The sequence below is a fragment of the Dama dama genome, chromosome 18 (assembly GCF_033118175.1).
Source record: "Dama dama isolate Ldn47 chromosome 18, ASM3311817v1, whole genome shotgun sequence".
In the NCBI taxonomy this organism is placed as follows: Eukaryota; Metazoa; Chordata; class Mammalia; order Artiodactyla; family Cervidae; genus Dama; species Dama dama.
In genome coordinates, this window is record NC_083698.1 from 52,118,494 (window position 1) to 52,133,542 (window position 15,049).

Consider the following 15,049-nt stretch of genomic DNA (forward strand, 5'->3'; position numbering starts at 1 on the left):
AACATGCTGCTGAGAGTTAATGTGGATGCTATCATATTAAAGGCCTTTGGAGGCAAGCAAGCATAGTTTACACGCCATCGGACCTATTTATAGAGCTGACTCCTTTTTGCAATGTCAACTGTAACCTTATACTTATTTTAAGCCTCAGTGTCTCAAATATCAGCCTCTACTAGTTGTACAGTTCTCCCTTATTTGATATCAGAGAGCCCAATGGAGCCTTCTGAAGAACCTAGTCAGATTAGCAAAGATAACTTTTTAGAAGTTCCTAGTTTATCTGATTCTCTTTCTGAAGATGAAGAAGTTAAAGCTACCTTCAGACCTGGCTTCTCCCCACAACCTAGCAGACGAGGTTCTGATTCATCTGAAGACATTTACCTGGACTCTCCACCATCAGGTGCAAGAAGAGTTTCATTTGCTGACACCTTTGGATTCAATCTTGTGTCTGTTAAAGAGTTTGATTCCTGGGAATTACCGAGTGGTTCAATTGATTTTGACTTAAGGAAGGACGTTTTCCACACAGAAGAATATGTTTTATCTCCACAATTTGTCTTGCCTTCTTCAAAAGAAGAGCTTATGCAACAACTTCAAGTACAGAAAGCGATACTGGAATCAACCGAGTATCCTCCTGGATCTACAAGTATGAAGGGCATTATTCGAGTTTTGAATATTTCTTTTGAGAAGTTAGTATATGTGAGAATGTCCTTAGATGACTGGCAGACATATTATGATATATTAGCAGAATATATTCCAAATTCATGTGATGGTGAAACTGACCAGTTCTCCTTTAAGATATCATTGGTTCCTCCTTATCAAAAAGATGGCAGTAAAGTTGAGTTTTGTATACGTTATGAAACTTCTGTTGGTACATTTTGGTCAAATAATAATGGCACAAATTATGTATTGGTTTGTCAAAAGAAAGAACAAGAGCCGGAGCCTGAAAAACTACAGGAAGACGTTCCTAATAGACAAATAAAAGGCTGCTTAAAGGTAAAATCAAGGTGAGGATATATCTTACATCATTACTTTTCATAATTTTAAAGTTTTTAAAAGTCATTCTTTATTTCACTACTAAGAAATAGCCATGCTGTTTAAAAATATAGTCTTGTTATGTATAAAGCAATGGTGTTAGGCTTTAACAAGGTCAGTGATATTTGAATAATAGCACTGTGTCATCTCTCCTCCAGATGTAAGGAAAATATGGGTATAATGTAACTGATAGCAGGGGGAGTGAAATATGTATATTTCCTACCTAATGAGCTATAAATTGCTAAAATTTAAACCATGAAATCTAGATTCTTAACATGTAAAACTGTTTATTTTGCCATTTAAAGTATATTTATGTTTAGTGTTTTAAATTCTTTTGCTGTACTTAAAAACATTTCTGATGAGCATAAAACTGTGTTTCAATATGTACCTAGTGCTCAGAAATTCATAGACTTCCCCTCAAACTTTTCAATGACATTTAGTTGTATAGGGATGTCTGGAGTGATACATATTTAGTTATATTTTAAGAGCTATGATGACTTTAGTGATAAGCTAAGATAAAGTAGTATATGAGTGGTATATGAATTATCTATAAAAATTATAATTATAACCAAATGTAACATTATAGAACACAAAGTAGTATAATTTAGTAAAAGTAAATGGAGCAGAATAAAAAAAATGACCCAAGTAGAAATAAGGATATTAGCTTTATAGATTAGAGATTTGGGATATGACCCTTCATTAGTAACCTTGCTCTCTTATTAATGTAAAAAAATAAAATAAAAATAAATGGGTATTCAGTTCTGTCTGTTGTAGAGTTGGCTCATTTCCATGACAGTAGGTGAGCAGATAAAACATCCAGGAGAAGATGGATGTCTCCTGCTCCTCAGAGTCCCAAAGGAAAATCACATTGCTGTACCAGCCACAGGCAAAAGCTTGATTATTTTCTGGATGGTCCATCCTAACTGTCATTAGACCCAAAGATTCTAGTAACTGCACCAGAAATAGTGTAATATGACGAAAAGGGAACTGTATTAGGAATCAAGACATCCAGATTCTAAGTGGACTTAAATAAAAACATAAAGAATTACATTGGAAAATTTTTAATCTCTCATGCTTTAACGCCTTAATCTATTATATGATAATAAATAATAACCACTAAATGTGCTATTCTAATGCATTAATGAACTAAATATAATGTAAGTGAAGCAATTCAATCATATAAAATATTTCTGTTTTCATTATCCTTTAAAGTAATTTAAAGATTGGTTTAACCGACTTTGTGAGTTATGCTGTCTTTCTTAGTCCAAATAAACTTTCTTAGGTTTTAACTGATGCTATTGAGAAATAATAAAATCATAATCTGTGTGCTAAAATAATTTATGTTTACTAGATTACTCAGCAAAGTTTTAGCTATGTAGACAAAATATGTTCAACACGACTTAATAAACTAATTTGTCATAAACATACACATATTAAATACTTTACAAATAAGATCATCATCAGTGAATAATGTACAGGCTGCAACTTGGTCTATATATTAGAGAAAAGCAAAATTTAAAAAAGGCAAAGCCATATTGTCAAAGATCTCATAAAAGAAGGAGTATTTAACTCTGGATTTTTCTGCAAGTTAGAAACACAGTTTAAAATTATAAGCATTACAAGCTGAACTATGGTAAAGATAGAGGATTCCTTTGATAGACCAAACTTGACTTGAAAATAAGAACAAAAATGGATAACTGCTAGACCTAATCTATCCCAGTCTTGATATTATTGAAACTTCTCCTAGTCTAAGATAAGTATAACTGGATATATATCCATACCCACATTTATATTCAGAACAGTAATTGTTAGGTTCATAGCGGACACCATTCAAGTTTTAATATTGCTTTGGGGAAAAACTTGAGAAGAACTAAACCACAAAATGGTCTAAAGGCCTGTAAAGTTTCCTAATGAGTTATAAAAATGGAAAAAATCTCTCTCCTTCAAAACCACAAATACATTTTCTGCACTTCTATAACTTAAAAATGACCAACATAATTCAAACCACATTTTGAAAAAAAAAATGCATTTGCCTCTGGAGAAGGCCTTTTGTGCTAAGTTTCAGTCCAACATGAATTTTTACATCTGATTTATATACCACTCAAAATGGAGTGTATAAAGGAAATCCTGACAGATCCTTAGAACAGCATGTGCCATAATAGAATATTTATACAGCTTTTCCATGATATAATTTATATGCATTGGGGTTTCAAATATTCCTAAAACTCACACAAGAGAGCATTATCAAATTTCTAAATGAATATTGCAGTTGGATTTCATTGTGAAGAATTTGGTTAGGGAAAAATAGCACATCTTATTAGTGTTCCTTTACGAAATATGTACTCGGCTAAAGCAAAAATTCACTAACACTGATTTGATCAAAAAAGTTACAGCTTCTAAAATATCTTCCTTCCTTCAAAAGTTACAGAATTTTGTAATTTAATTTAGAGGTCACTTCTTTAGGAAGATAAATGCAGAAGAGAAATATATGTGAATTTTTACTTCATATATACAGGTAGATTAATAATAGTATGTAATATAAGTCAGAGTTAGACTGAAAATAAGTCTGTCTTAACGTAGAGAGTAGCAACTAACGTGAATTCCTCTTGATTTCAAAGTTAATTTGCTATCAGGGTCTCAGAGATTGTATCTTCTAAAAGCATCAAGAATCCCTTCTAACAGGTACAGAATGAACTGTGGGAATACATTTAGTGTGGTAAGATTTCTGTTATGTTAGTCACCCTAGGCATGATGTTTTCTCTATGGAAGATTTTTTCAGGTCAGAGTTTGCAAACCTCCACATTGATGTGGTTGTCTGATTTTTTGTTTTTGGTTTTTCTTTGTTCTTATTAATCTATCCCCTTTGGATACAAAGAAATATCTAGTTGGGGGGTGGAGAGAATTTGTAACTCATAGGCATGTGACCGAGAGTGACCCAGAGGTATTTAATTGCACTGAAAGGCATGCATCATGAGATACTTGATAAGTGTCACCACAGATGTAGTACTGGAGTATGTGTTAGCAAACAAACTAAGCAGACTGCTGATCTATGTCCCATGGAGATTATTTCAAAATAAGTGACCAAAAGAATTAAATAACATTGACAGAAGTAATATTAGGTAAATAAACTAAAAATAACACGCAGAAGCAATATACCTTCAAAGTTAAAATTTGGGTTTCATAGATAAACATATCTGGGTTTGAGTCTAAGCTGCACCGCATGCTGGCTGTGTGACCTTCTGCAAGTTAAACCCAGACTCCTTCTGTTAATTGTGAATAACAATGGTACAATCTCATAAAGATTGTTAGAGATTTCCATAAAATAATACATATAAAGTTTTGGCCTAGTGTATGGCACATAGTAAGTTATCAGAAAATAATAACTCCTGTAAAAAGCCAAGGCTAACTCTAGCTTTAGGTGGATCTGAAAAACCCTAGAGAGGCCCAAATTGTCCAAAAGTTTCTCTTTTCTTTCTTTTCAGAGTTTCTGAAATTTCCATTTTGGAGAGCAATTTTCTTTGTTTTTTTCAGGATTTTAATCAACAAGGGAAACCCACTGAATTGTCAGTTTTCTTGAGATGTGTGTTACCTGATATCTGGAACATCTTAAAGTTGGAAAAGATCTTAATGACTATTAAAATTTTCCTGTTTAATAAATTAAAAAATTGAGGACTAGATCAAAAGGGTTAAAAAAGGCTTGATTGTGGTATTGAACAGACACACATATTTATCCCAGTTAATATTCACTTAATAACTATGTGGCTACGGACATATTATTTTACTTCTCAAAGCCGCTATTTATTTATATGTAAAATAGGGGCAATGGTGCTTGTCCAGTCTTGCGATGATTAAGTTAACATAAAATGAGATTATATTTTTAAAGCTTCTAGTAAAGTGTTGGGCACATATATAGCCATCAAAACTCAAATATAATTGCCATCATTATTATCAAATTGTGTTCAGCTCATTTCTTGGTTCTTGGACTTGTGTTATTTCTTCTGACATCATAGTCTTCTTGTTAGGGTTTCAAAATTCATTCCATAAGTGTTTATTAAGGGCCTGTGTGTCAGGTACTGTGTTGTTAGGTACAAGGTTGGAAACATGACTCAGTGAAGACCAGAGGCCCCAAGGAAACAGTCCTCACACGGGCTGAGAGTAGAGGGGGTGAGGGGAGAGAACATTAAAGCCAAGCTCAGATTCTTTTTTTTTTTTTTCAAGCTCAGATTCTTTTTTTTTTTTTTCAAGCTCAGATTCTTTTTTTTTTTTTTTCAAGCTCAGATTCTTCAGGTAAAACAAGGGAAGCCACAGATGAAAAATAAGAACCACTTACATGACATTTTGAGTTTTCTCAAATCTGTGATCAATAGCTGATCTTGAGTACTGGCCAGGGGACTGACCTTTTCAGCATATCCTTTTCCCTACCAACAGCTGCTAAATGTTCCCAACTGTTGGGTACACAGACTGACTTCATATGGTCTTGTATTTTATTAAGTGAAACCAATTTATTATTTTAAGTAATGAAATGGCATGATATAGGTGTTGGATGGTATTTATAACTTGGCCAGGTGAATGCAAATAAATTCCTGAAAGATTTCAATGCCAAAGGAAAAAAAAAGATCACTCTTCAGTTTCTGTACATGAGGAATAATAGAAACAGGCACATTCAAGAATGGGAATGAGAGAGAGGCTTTCTAAAGTATGACTTGAAGATTACAGAGAGTTTATCTTTCAGGGTGGTAAATTGTTAAAATGAAGCCAAGAAAAACATTGGAAAATGGTGCCTAATATATGCCCACATTGCATGCTCCAGTCAGAGCTACAGCATTGTGAGACTTCCTTAATTTACACTTACAGTATAATCTGGAGCCCTGGAAATAGTCCAAAGAAGTGTAAATAGCCCCATGAAGCCTTTAGGACTTAATATATTCCATAACTAACCTGTTTTGAGTCCTGACTAATTGTGGAAGCCTGGTCTGTTTAAGGGAGGGACCTCTGGCAAGGCCACATGGAAACATAAAACACAGCTGCATAGGACCCGTCAAGAGGACTGTTTGGAAACTGCCAGCTGGTTGACAACAAGGAGCCAACTAGCTTAGAGTTTCCTTGGAGATCTACCAGGGCTTTGTGGCTTCCTGGTCTTTTGGGAAATCCATACTCCTATAAGCCTTGACTTTCCCTAGAGTAGTTTTGAACCTTTTCTGAGAGAAGAGGGTCTCATCATTCAAGAGTTTCTCTCAAACCCTAGCTGAAGGGAATCACTATAGATGCCAGGCCTCAAATGGATCCTCTGAGATCTCTAGGAGCTTAACTTCCCACCTGAAGCCCATCTGCAGCCTGTAAAAATGGAGCGGGGGCCAAGAACACAGGGCCAATAAAGCTCCAGGCGAAAGATGATTGTGAAGTGGGACACAGATTTTTCACCTTCTTCCACTTCTGCTGACTGTGACTCCTGTCTTTGTTCCAAGGTTTCACCTCAACAGGCCAACAGGAATAGTGTAAGGGCAGTTACCCCAAGGGCAGACACCTGAAGTGGGCCTGATTGCCCACTACGTTGTCAGACTTAAAAGATCATACAGATATAGGTGTATGTGTGTTTATATGTGTATGCACACATTTACACAATACAGACACACAAAACTCCTCTTCTTAAATGCAGACACCTCCAGGACAGAAGGGACTATACCTACCTTATAGCAAATTAAAGTCAACTGCACAAATGGGCTTTGAGTTTGGATTAAGACAATGGAAATGGATAATTTTAGAGCAGAGAGCACTATGGGGTACAGGCAGATTTGAGTACAGAGTTGTGGTAAGAGCTCCACAGAAGCAGGCGGACCCAGGGGGTCTAGAGTATGTGTGTATATTTGGGAGGGAAGGAGGATTCCAAAAACATTAAGGCATACTGGAAACAGTGTAAGCAGTAAAGTAGGGCATATTTGGGCTTTCATTCTTACTAATTAGTAGCTGTATGAACTTGGATAAATTATACTTTGTATCCATTTTATTCAGATATAAAATAGGGATATAATTTCTACTTGGCAGAGTTGCTATGAAAAATTCATTAGCTAACATATATAAACATCTATCCCAGTTGCTGACACTTTGTAGATACTCAAAATGATATTGGTGATAAATTCCATATTTTAAAATCTTGTATATGGCTAGCCCTATGACCAAAATTAATGGAGAAATGTTTTTTCCCCCTCAGTATCATTCCTGCTACCTAGACCCAGGTTAGTACAAATCCATAGTTTTGTAGCTCAGTTGGTAAAGAATCTGCCTGCAGTGCAGGAGACTCAGGTTCAATCCCTGGGTGGGAAAGTTCCCCTGGAGAAGGAAATGGCTACCCACTCCAGTAATCTTGCCAGGAGAACCTCATTGACAGAGGAGCCTGGTGGGCTACAGTTCATGGGGTCACAAAGAGTCAGGAATTACAGAGTAACTAACACACACACACAGTTTTAGAATTATGGATTTTTCAATAAGTTTTGGGGCACTAGCTAGGGAAACTAATATTTTATAGCATTGCCACTATGGGGGGAAAATGATTCCCAAATTCCAGAAACTTCTGGGCTACAAAAAATTTTTGGAACATCAACCAGAAACTAGGTATTTTTTTTTAATGAACTACAACATGTTTTTTCCTTAAGGTAGTTCTTCTTAAGATGGTTCTTTTGGACTAAAAACTGAATTGGCTATACACAGTTTCATCTTATCATCTCTGAATATATACATGAATAGAGAGTGAAATTTAATTTGATATAATTTTTTCCTCTAAGAAGATATATTATACACCTTTGAATATTAATCATTCCTCTGCTTTTAAAGCATTTTCTGTACCCCACCACTGTATAAAAAGAAAAGGGTCCTCAGGACATAACTCTCAAATCTTTTCAGGTTTTTATTCTGCTTCTTTAATAACTTTTCTTGGGTAACTGGCATGGTAGTATTATTATCTATTATATAAATAATACTGAAATTTCCTGTTAGTATGGTGGTGAGTATCCCCACCTGTCACGCTGGAGACCAGGGTTCGATTCCACAGTGGGAAGGCACTGGAAACCTTTTGGACTTCCCTGGTGGCTCAGACACTTAAGAGCCTGCCTGCAATTGGGAGACTCAGTTTCAATCCCTGGGTTGGGAAGATCCTGTGAAGAAGGACATGGCAACCCACTCCAGTATTCTTCCCTGGAGAATTCCATGAATAGAGGGATCTGGAGGGCTATGGTTCATGGGGTCACAAAGAGTCGGACATGACTGAACAACTAACACTTTCACTCTCATATAAATAATAACTGGTTCTGAAACCTTAATCAGACCATCCTCCTGTTTAAAGATTTTATGACAAATAGAAATAAATTGGCACATTGGACTGTTACACAGCACTGTTTAGTAACAGAGACCAACTGTTCATTAAAAAAACCTGTCTTAAGAAATTTCACTGTTCCCTCCCCTTATAGTTACTCTGAAAACTGTCTGTCTGTGTTGCATAGCAGTGCTATTCAAGTTACAACTAGAAATGCAATTCAAACATCGTAAGACAATGATTTGTCCTGTGTGCAGCTGTGGATTTGGATTTCATTCACCCCTTTTGAAATTTGCGAAGTAAAAAAGATCAAAATATCCCCAAGCTTTAAGTCTACAAAGCATGCCAAACTGTAGATGCTTTTACTAATTATGTGAAACAGAGTTTATAACCCATTTAACACTGATGGTACTCTGCTTATTTTACAGAATTAAAGCATGATACAAAGCTAACCTATTGATGATGAAGTTATAAGAAAAACCCCAAACTGATTTTCACTTTTAAAAATTATGATAGATGTCTTCACACAATTACAAATTACATAGAACTGCTTGGGTAACTTTCAGATTCATAAGCCATATAGGAAATAAAACAGTAGTTTTGCTTTTTAATAAGATCTCCTCTGGGTGATTAATCTTAAAATAATATATTGTTACTACTTAAATATCTTGAGTATTTTACCAATAGAAAAATCTCACCAGATTTTAAAATTACATTCAGGCACAAGCAGAAAAAAAAAATATGATCCTCAGATATAATCTTGAGTATGTATATAAGACTATTGTGTTTTAGTATAAATGAAATTATAATCGTTTTTCCCAATGCTAATACAACACTTGATCTGAACAGTCTTCCTTGAATTGTATTGTAGGAGAGGCCATCTAATTCTATCCTTTGCTTTCAGGTAAAATTATTCTGAAAACTACCCAAGCATAATGCTTATAATATTCTCTTCTTAAACATCTCCCGGAGAGATTGTATTCTTTAGTAAAGTATTCTATCAGGAAATTCTATATCTTTCATGTAGTCATTCCTGTTGTTCTATGTCTTTAATCTTGTCATTTTTAATGCTGATTCTCAATTGAAATTGAAATTGAAATTCTCAATTCAAATAAATGTTGGAATTCCTATCCTTATACTTAAAGTTAGAATTACACTGTTTATGTGACTGATTTCTATTTGCTATGTCAAATAAGCTCAATAAATTTAGATCTCCCCTCGAGTTCCTAATTATTAAACTAATAAGCTAGTTTGTAGTGTTTCAATGCAAAAGTCAGAGAAGAAAAAGATCATCACCAAGCAGTGAATGATTGGACTATTATAAAGACTGTGAACTGCCAGAACCACGGTTATCAGGGGAAGCTGAATGGATTAGTAGGATAGCTAAGAAGCACTCTCAATCCTACCCTCTTTACCTCTGAGTCCTGATTATTGAACTCTTGTTGAAGTCAGAGAAGGAAATAGACTTCATTTTACTAAATTACAAAATTAAAAGTACTTCAGAAGATCATTCCATTTATTCCTCAATCCTGCATATAAAGTTAGCTGTATTAGATTTGTTGAAGCTCTCTTAGACAAATAGTGAATAATTTCGAATAATCGTTACTATTTTCTAGAAATCTAATTTTTAATACAATTTCATTCAAAATATAATTTTATGAGTACATTGAAAAGAAAGTTTGAATAGATTTATAAAAATCAAATGTAATACTGATCAACTGAAATTTAAGCTATCTTAAATATCAATGATAAAATTTAAATGATTAAATTTAAGTATCATTTTGTAGAAAGGTTAATACTGTGTCTACAAACAGAAGTCATTTGAATATATGTTAAAATTATTGATTCTGTGTCTGTATGTGTGTACAGTTTTTCCCCATATATGATTTTTAATTGAAGGGTAACTGCTCTACAGTGTTGTGTTGGTTTCTGCCATACATCACCATGAGTCAGCTATAGGTGTACATATGTCCCCTCTGCCTTGAACTTTGCTCTCACCTCCCACCACATTCCACCCCCCTAGTTGTCACAGAGCTCCAGTTTGAGTTCCCTGATGTATACAGCAAATTCCCACTGGTTATCTACTTTACATATGGTAGTGTATATGTTTCCACGCTACTCTCTCCAAGAGTGTGTTACAATTTTAACTAAAAGGTATTGTTTGAAGGAATTAATATGTACAGAGTATTGGTATAGTCAATCTAGTCGATAATGTATTTGTTAAGTTAAACATGTGTGTGCGAAGTCGTTTCAGTCATGTCAGACTCTTTGTGATCCTGTGGACTGTAACCCCTCAGGCTCCTCTGTCCCTAGGATTCTCCAGGCAAGAATACTGGAGTCGGTTGTCATGCCTTCCTCCAGGGGATCTTCCCAACCCAAGGATTGAACCTGCATCTCTTATGTCTCCTGCATTGGCAGGAGGATTCTTTACCACTAGCACCACCTGGGTTTCAAAAATTCTAAACAAGTCAATATATACATAAAATGAATGAATAAAATGATCACTTCAGCATGAAATTCTTGAGCTTCCTTCATATTTGTCTTCAATATCTGTGCTGAACTTCTAACATGGAGAAAGAATAAGTAATTTTGCCCACCTGCGTTCAAGTCATCCTTGATGCATTGCTTTTTTGGTGGAAAGTACACATATATGTACACATGAGCTTTTCACTTTTCACAAAGATAGTAATTTTCCAGTATTTTATACTGTTTGTATTAGTAATAATACCTCATTCAAAGCTAACTTTGGCAAACCAAGTTAAGTTTGAGATCATGCCAGTTATACAAATATTCAAGGCATTTATTTACAAGTATCGTAAAACTCATGTAGTTCAGGGCTACTCCTATGGCGATTTATTCATGCTAGGCAACTTGCTTTTGCTCTTTCATGGCTTTGACAAGCTTCCTTAAAACTACCTGCATTTCTGGTAATATTTTCCCATAGAGTAGCTACTCCCATGATGCAAAATAAAACAACTCCTTAAATAAAAGGGTTGATGTTTGCCATGTTTGCATCTGAGGCAATTTATAGGCAAAGAAATTAACATTCAGTGAAACTTTACTGTTTATCAGATATTTTTATTTTAAGGAAGAGGACTTTTGTCATATACTCCTTTCTATATGTTTAGTCAGTGTTGTCAAGACTACCTTACAGCAGTGGGCTCTCCCTGCACTTTCACAAGTTTCAGAAACGTTTATGTGTGTACCATCTTCCCGATTGGACTGCAAGGTCCTTGAGGTCAGTGATGATATATTAGTTTAAGCATTACTCCCCACTGTGACTAACAAAGGGTTTCATGTGGAAAAGCTCTAAGAAAAATATTGATTAAACCTGATAACCATAAAGTCTGGTAAAATCCTAAAGTATTCATTCTGAATAATGAAGGAATAATTAAGGAATGAATTATGCTTATTATAACATTAATGATGAGTGGTTTTATTGGTTTCACAATCTTTAAAACTCAGGGGCCTTCTGGTCATCTCCATCTGGATACCCAGGTGGCAAATTAATTCCCTTATGTCCAAAATCAAAGTTACATTTCTCCTTCAATCCTAATCCCTCTTCCTTTATTCTATATTTTGTTTAAAATCATAGACATCATTCTAGTCATGCAAATAAGAATCGTCAACATAAGAAGTGATGAAGTGATTTCTCTTTTGCCAACTATTAATTCTGCACTCATATTCTATCCCATTGCCACATAAGTAATGATTGTGCATTTGATTAAAAATAAACATTATTTTTAAAATAAAGAATAAAGTATACAAAAACCATATTTACATATTATAAAAACAACAGATAAGAGGGAAATTTATCTCTGAATATTTGCATATTTGTTGCCTAAATTGACTCAAAATTGAATTTAGAATTGAACATATCACCCACATTAACATCTTGTAGTCAGTCTAAATTTACTTTCAAGTACCAGGATATCAAAGAAAGATCAAATTGAAAAATAAGTTAATATAGTCTACTATAGGATACTAAAGGATCATTCAGTCTTCCCTTCTTTCTTGTCTTCTAAAGAGCTGACTCATTTTCTTTGGGACCCTTTGGACTGTAGTCTGCCTGGAGCCTCAGTCCACGGGATTCTCCAGGCAAGATCGCTGAAGTGGGTTGCCATGCCCTCCTCTAAGGGATCTTCCTGACACAGGGATCAAACCTGTCTCCTGTGCCTCCTGCAATGCAGGCAGATTCTTTACCCGCGGAGTCACCGGGGAAGCCCACTGAGTCACTACAGTGTTACTATTCTGTAATGTCAAGTAATCTTAATATCCCAAGTAAATATCCATTGGTCAGCTTTTGGCCTCCTTCATACCATAGGGTTGCAAAAACTCAGACATGACTGAAGCAACTTAAATCACAGACACACATGCCACAATCCAGACCAGTGGGAAAATAGAAAAATCCAACTGGCTGAGTAACAAAAGACCAAAAACAGATACTGTATGTCCACTGATCAGAACTGAGTCATTCATTCTTTCTTTTTGCCAGGACCATGGCCAATACTGATTATTCATGTTAGTTCTACCGCTGCTGCTTGCTGCACTCACTGATTCTGACAACTGTGGAATCCGATCTGGCTGTTGTTCTGTCTCCTTTTCTTTACCTGAATGACTTTCTTTGACTGGGCCTTTTGCCTCTACCAGATTCCTCCTGTGTACCTAAACCTAAACACCTAAACCATGTCCTCCCTGTCCTGAGACTGCAGATTCTTCGTCTTTGTTTATACGAAACCACAAAAACAAAAGCAATTAAAGAGAAATAATGCAGTGTATGTAAATGGTTAACCTTAAAACCCACCTAAAGGTAGAATAATGAATCTGCTACATTCTGTTGAGTACTTTAAAAAATTACTTTATATATTTTACACTTAAAGAAAAGTTATAGGAATAATATGAAGATTTCCCATGTTTTTGTAAATTATATAATAGTCCAGTTGCATTGATTCTTGTAGGCAAAAGGATCTATCATTGAAAACCATAAGCAATTATAACTTTCTGATGTGTAGCTAATTATTGGTTTTTGCACAATATAAAGTACATTTAAAATTTTTTGTGAAAATAACAAGCTCAGATGGAAATAGTAGTTATCACTATATTATAATGCTTTCAATTTTTAATTATAGTATTTTTCTCTTTATGATATAAGAATTAGCAAACATATTTTTAGGAAATTAGCATAAATAATTATATATTTTATATGGAAAAATAATAATAAACCCCATGTATAATAATATATTAATGATCTCTGACATCACTATCCTCAACTGTCATCTCATAGTTTTCCTAAGAGTCTTACTATAATTTTCCTAATATTCTAAAGAGCTTTACTGTATTAAACCTGAAGTTTCCATCCGAAGTATAAGTGTATTATTGAAGTAGGTAATGCATGGTATTTGTAAGTAGTTATATTTCATTTTCTCATAAGAAGTGTTTTAATGAAATGCTGAAAATTAAAGTTTTATTATTTACATTTGTTGTCCAATTAACTTTCAGTATGCAAGTGTGGATGGGTTCCTACTGAAAATGACATTTGTGAGACTGAATTGAACAATTCTGGGGGATAGCTTAGCTATTGATTGAGCAGTCTGGAGGGGTATTCTTTCTCAGTAAACAGAATATACTTGTCTGTGACTAATTGTAAACTCTGAGGAAATTAATTTTTCAAAAACCCTCAAAATTATGTTGGTGTGATTATAAGAGTCTTTTTTTTTCTGTGTTATTTTTCAATTTCTGGAGAATCTCTTGACCACTTATGGTAATTTTGGACCAATTTGCTTTCATTCTTTCAGTTTTTATCTGAGCATCTATAACACTTATTAGAACTTGTCTACAAAACTAAGTGGGACTCTCATCTTATTCATGGACTGTAGCCCATCAACAGCTTTAAATTTATGATATTTTACTACTTTAACATGTTAGCTTGTTCTTTTATTCAGAAATATCTAATTATATAAACTTAAGGAATGCATGCTTTAAATGTCTCTCTTATTATTTCTTAAGTGATATAAAATTATCTCCCACTAGATCACTCTTATACATTGTAATCAATAAGGCCCGCTCCATTTACATAAGAAGAAATTTAGGCAACAGGGATTTGTTTGATCAAGTTTAGGAAATACATAAGATGAAAAGTTGTTTTGTGATTTAAGTTGTTTTGTGATTAAGGTCTCTAACTCCCTGTGCTCCAATAAGCTAATTAATCACAAAGAAATTATGGAGCCCTTGTTTTCTTCTAGTTAGCTTCTATTTTCAAGCATTAATTTGGTTAACAGATAATATTTATGAGCATGAGAAGTTAGCTATCAACACCGTATGTGCCGAATGGAATGACACAGACAGAGGAGATCATAGGAGATATGAACATAAGCATTAGAGAAATGATATACTGCTGGCTGCACTGATTAGAAACAGTATCACAGAGGAATTGAACTTGAATGGTAAGACGTGGGTAGGTAGAGAAGAGTTAGGAGACTGTTTACAGAGAGTAAAAAATACTTGTGGACACAGCAGCAAATAGATAAGTAGGTGGTTTTGTTAGTCAATTTGACTGCCTGGAATGGAAAGAACTGTGAGAGTCAAACTTGAAGAACAAGATTGAGAAAGAATTGCACAGTCTTGTTAAGACCAACGATTTTGAATTTAGTTCCTGTGCTCAGGGACAAAGTATTATTTTAGCTATATCAATTCGGAAAGCGCATGCAGAATAAATCA

At 34.6% G+C, this 15,049-nt stretch overlaps 1 protein-coding gene across 1 annotated transcript in view; it reads left to right on the forward strand.

The window, feature by feature from the left end:
* Positions 1-210: 210 nt before the first annotated feature.
* PPP1R3A (protein phosphatase 1 regulatory subunit 3A) overlaps positions 211-15,049 on the forward strand; it is a 38,094-nt gene continuing 23,255 nt past the window's right edge. Inside the window, exon 1 of the mRNA XM_061166346.1 lies at positions 211-998. Coding sequence (XP_061022329.1) covers positions 211-998 — 788 coding nt within the window. The remainder of the gene's footprint in view (positions 999-15,049) is intronic.